At 71.2% G+C, this 4,045-nt stretch overlaps 1 protein-coding gene across 2 annotated transcripts; it reads left to right on the forward strand.

The window, feature by feature from the left end:
* The first annotated feature begins 296 nt into the window (after positions 1–296).
* AQP12A (aquaporin 12A) lies at positions 297–3,283 on the forward strand. 2 transcript variants are annotated; one of them, XM_042239671.1, is made up of 4 exons: positions 297–419; positions 456–903; positions 1,834–1,950; positions 3,104–3,283. In XM_042239671.1, exons 1-4 carry the CDS (start codon positions 297–299, stop codon positions 3,271–3,273), a joined length of 858 nt encoding a protein of 285 aa, XP_042095605.1. In that variant the 3' UTR covers positions 3,274–3,283. The 2 variants fall into 2 exon arrangements, with proteins under 2 accessions (XP_042095605.1, XP_042095599.1); XM_042239665.1 differs by having other exon boundaries at positions 297–903.
* Positions 3,284–4,045: the final 762 nt, after the last annotated feature.

Genomic DNA, 4,045 nt, shown 5'->3' on the forward strand with positions numbered 1-4,045 from the left:
CCTCCCGAGGGAGCTGGTGCCTGGGAACCCTCCCCCAGGTGGACACCAGCACAGGAGCCCTCCAGGAGCTGCCCGGTGGAGCCAGGGGCCCTGGCTGAGTCACGAAGACATGGCGGCTTTGGGGAGCGGCACCCGGAGTGGCTGAGGGGGGCCGGGTGTCCCCGGAGGACGCTCGACTGAGGGGCGGGCCGGAGAGGCGCTGCGGGGGGCGCAGGTGTGAGGCTCCCACGGCCTCCTCCCCGCCGGACACGTCAGCTCAGGCCCTGCCGGCCCGCCCTCCCGGAGCCTCCAGGCCGATGGCTGGTCTGAACGTGTCCCTCTGCTTCTTCCTCGCCACCTTTGCCCTCTGCCAGGCGGTCAGGAGGGCAGCCAAGGCCCTGCTCCCCGGGGGCACCTACGCCCACTTTGCCCGGGAGGCGGCGGGCACGGCCCAGCTAGGGGCCTGCTGCCTGGAGATGCGGATGCTGGTGGAGCTCGGACCCTGGGCGCTGGGCTTCGGCCCCGACCTCCTGCTGACCTTGGTCTTCCTGCTCCTCCTGGTGCACGGGGCCACCCTGGACGGGGCCTCGGCCAACCCCACGGTGTCCCTGCAGCGGTTCCTCCTGGCTGAGGCCTCTCTGCCCAGCACGCTGCTGGAGCTGGTGGCGCAGGCGCTGGGCGTGCAGGCAGCCGGCGCCCTGACGCGGCTCTACTGGGCCTGGGGGCTCAGCGACCTGCACGTGCTGCAGAGCCTCATGGACCCGCACTGCAGCTCGGCGCTGCGCACGGCCGCGCCCCACGGCGCCCTGCTCGAGGGCTCCTGCGCCTTCCTGCTGCACCTGGCGCTCCTCCGCCTCCAGGGCAGCCGCGCCGTCCACAGGGCGCCGGCCGTGGCCCTGCTGCTCACCGCCGCGGCCGGCACAGGTGAGACCAGCCGCCTGTCCCCGGGGCTGCGTGGCCGCCCAGGAGAGGGGCTGCAGGCCAGCACGGGGCCACCAGGCCTGGGGTGGCCGCTGCCCGGGCACCTGCTGGGGGTGGTGGCCAGCCAGGCGGGACTCAACGCGCTGGGCAGGGACCCGACCCGGTGGGGCAGTCCTTCCCGGCTGGGTCTGTCCACACCCCGAGCTGCTCCTGTCCATCCTGGGAGGGGGACACCGGAGGCGGACGGCGGGTGGGAGGGAGGCTGCTGCTTCCTCAGGGCCCAGGCTCTGGTCTGGAAGCCCCTGCGTCCTCCGTCACCCCTCCTGGGGGCCTGGGGCTGCTGTTTCCTCCTCAGCCCCTGCCCGCTGCCTGCTGGGCCCACCTGTCACTGCGAGGCAGCCCCCCAGCCTCCCCTCTCCTCCTCCCCCCTCCTTCTCCCCTCGCCCCTCCTCCCCTCGCCCCTCCTCCCTCCCTCCTCCCCCTCCTCCTCTGCCCCCCCGCCCAGGCCAAGCCTCCTGACCAAGCTCTTGTGGGTCCCTGAGCCCCTGTGGAAGCCTCCCTGGCCCCCCCGCCCCCGCTGGCCCCGCGCCCCTCTCTGCTGCTGTTTCTTTGTTCGGCCAAGTCCCTCTCCTCCTTGCTGTCCCTGTCTCTCCTGTGTCTCCCTACCTCTCTGGGTCTCTCTCTAAGATGCCCTCCCGCGGGCGTAGGGTGTGCAGAGAAAGGCTGGGGAGTCAAGTCCACGCAGGGGTGAGAGGTCGGGAGACACTCCTGTCTGGCTGCTGCCTGACCCCTAACCTCTGGCCTGGGCTGGGCGGCCGCCTCCCCGTGTCCCAGTTGGCACAGGGGGTGGAGCCAGGCCCCCCAGGTGGGGGGGCGGGTCCAGTGGGGAGGTGGCGCAGGCGGGCCAGGACTGACGTCTGCACTGCTCCGCAGCCGGGCCCCTGACGTCCGCCTTCCTGAACCCCACACTGGCTGCCTCGGTCACCTTCCGCTGCTCGGGGCACAGCTTGCTGGAGTACATCCAGGTGTACTGGCTGGGCCCCGTGACAGGTGAGGGGCTGGGGGTCCTGGGGGCGGGGGCAGGCCAGCCCGGGCTGTCCTCTGGAACAGGGGTGGCCCACAGGGCGTCCAGCTTGCTGGCCGGGGTCGAGGCAGGGGCTGCTCCCGGGGCCTTCCCCAGGGTACCCGGGGCGGGGGGGCGCGGGGGGGAGTCCTCTCAGGGAAGCTGGAGACGCGGGGATTTGGAATAGAGTGTTTTGGCCCCAACCCACGGGGGCACCGGCTGGACGGGTTGGGGCTGTCCTTCGGAGCTCTCGGCCGCCGGCCCGGGAACCACAGCGAAGCGAAGGCTGGGGCAGCAGGCCACTCACCTGTCCCCAGGTGGGCGCGGGAAGCCGGGCTCGGGGCCTTTCTGGGACCGCGGCCTCCTCCCCGCCCCGCCAGGCATCGGGGGCCTGCGGGCACATCGGTCCCATCCCAGCCCATCCTCCCTGTCTGCCACGTGTCCCCCGAGAAGGACAGCAGTCTCACGGGGTTGGGCTCCATTCTGCTCCAGGGACACCTTGTCTCGATGTAACTGCTCACACCTGCCGAAGGTGAAGCCCTGCTGCGAGGTCAGGGAATGACCTGGATCCGGGGGACACTGCTCCAGCCTTTGACCCCCAAGCCTCCATGGCGGCACTGGAGCCCGCAGGGCCCCCTTGGGAGCCGCAAGGGGCGGAGGCGGGGGGCCAGGACCCGTGTGCATGCGCCGGGTTGGTTCAGGCAAGGGGGCCTCCCGCCCGCGGGGGACGAGAGGCAGCCAGGTGGGGGTCCAGGGTCCTCCACTCCAGAAGCTCTGGGCAAAACCTGGGGGTGAGGGTTCGGCCAGGCCCCACCCCTGATCCCCGGCCCCCTCGGCCCCACCTCCACGCTCACCACCCCGAGGACGACCCGCCAGCATCAGGAGATGGCCCCTGGAGGAAGGGGCGCTTGTGCCCGGAACACGGGGCCCAGAGCACGGCCTGCAAGTGCGCACGGCTCCCGGTCCCCACTGACCTCCGGGGGGTCGGCCCCCATGGGAGCGGACGCTGGCAGGAGCCGGGCCAGGGCGAGACCTGGCCCCGTCTGCAGGCCCCTGTCCGCAGAGGGTGTGGGGTGTGGCGTCCGGCGGTCTCGGGCCTGGGGAGCCCCCGGCCTCCGTGTGACCCTCGCTCTCCCGCAGGCATGCTCCTGGCCGTCCTGCTGTATCACGGCCGCCTCCCTCGCCTTTTCCAGAGGAACCTGCTCTACAGTCAGAAGAGCAAGTACCGGGTCCCCAGAGGGAGGCCTGTCCCGGGGCCTGGAGGCAGCCAGACGCCTAAAGAGGGGAGCAGAGGACGGGGGCCCCCGTAGTTGGGGGGCAGCCACTGAGTTCCAGCCACGCTGGCTCCGACCCCGTGAGCAGGGAGCTAGGGCCCGACCATGGCCGGACCCGGGGGTTCCCTGAGCTGAGAGCAGGGGGCAGACCTCCAGCCCCTTCTCCCCAGAAACCGCATGTCAATAAACTGTCCATAAGGCCTGCCGTGTCCCTGGGCCTGGCAGGCTGGTGAAGGGCAGGCAGGGGGAGGCAGGGGGAGGCAGGGGGTCTCTGGGGCCTCTTCTCTACAGTTGTTCAGTTGCTCAGTCGCATCCGACTCTCTTGACCCCATGGACTGCAGCATGCCAGGCCTCCCTGTCCATCACCAGCTCCCACAGTCCACTCAAGCTCATTGAGTGGACGTCCATTGAGTCGGTGATGCTGTCGAACCGTCTCTCCCCATGTCGTCCCCTTCTCCTCCCGCCTTCGGTCTTTCCCAACCAAAATCAAAGGTAAGACCGAGGAGGAGAGGCCACGGTCCAGGGTGAGCACAGCGGCCTTGAGGAGACCACGGGTGGGCTGTCCCAGTGCTGGCGACTGGCCAGCCTGGACGCGGCCCAGCGGCTCCTGCGCCGAGGCCTGCTGGGGACGGCCAGGGCGGTGGCTGGAGCCCACAGCTGCAGGGCCACAGGACACCCAGCCCCACCATCCCCCTGCACGCTGCCGCCCTGAAGGCCCTCGTGGCCAGGCACGCACGGCAGGGCCGTCACTGCAGACCCCGGGCTCCCCCAGGCTCGGAGGAGCCCCCAGCCATTTTCTCCCCAAAGA

Source organism: Ovis aries, chromosome 1 (assembly GCF_016772045.2).
Source record: "Ovis aries strain OAR_USU_Benz2616 breed Rambouillet chromosome 1, ARS-UI_Ramb_v3.0, whole genome shotgun sequence".
NCBI classification, from domain to species: domain Eukaryota; kingdom Metazoa; phylum Chordata; class Mammalia; order Artiodactyla; family Bovidae; genus Ovis; species Ovis aries.

What these genes read in the sequence shown, in the direction of transcription:
- AQP12A (XM_042239665.1), top strand. Translation starts at nt 297, where the DNA reads ATGGCTGGTCTGAACGTGTCCCTCTGCTTCTTCCTCGCCACCTTTGCC. An exon ending in CACCGCCGCGGCCGGCACAG is followed by an intron (nt 904 to 1,833) that starts GTGAGACCAGCC and finishes ACTGCTCCGCAG; the next exon opens with CCGGGCCCCTGACGTCCGCC. An exon ending in CTGGCTGGGCCCCGTGACAG is followed by an intron (nt 1,951 to 3,103) that starts GTGAGGGGCTGG and finishes GCTCTCCCGCAG; the next exon opens with GCATGCTCCTGGCCGTCCTG.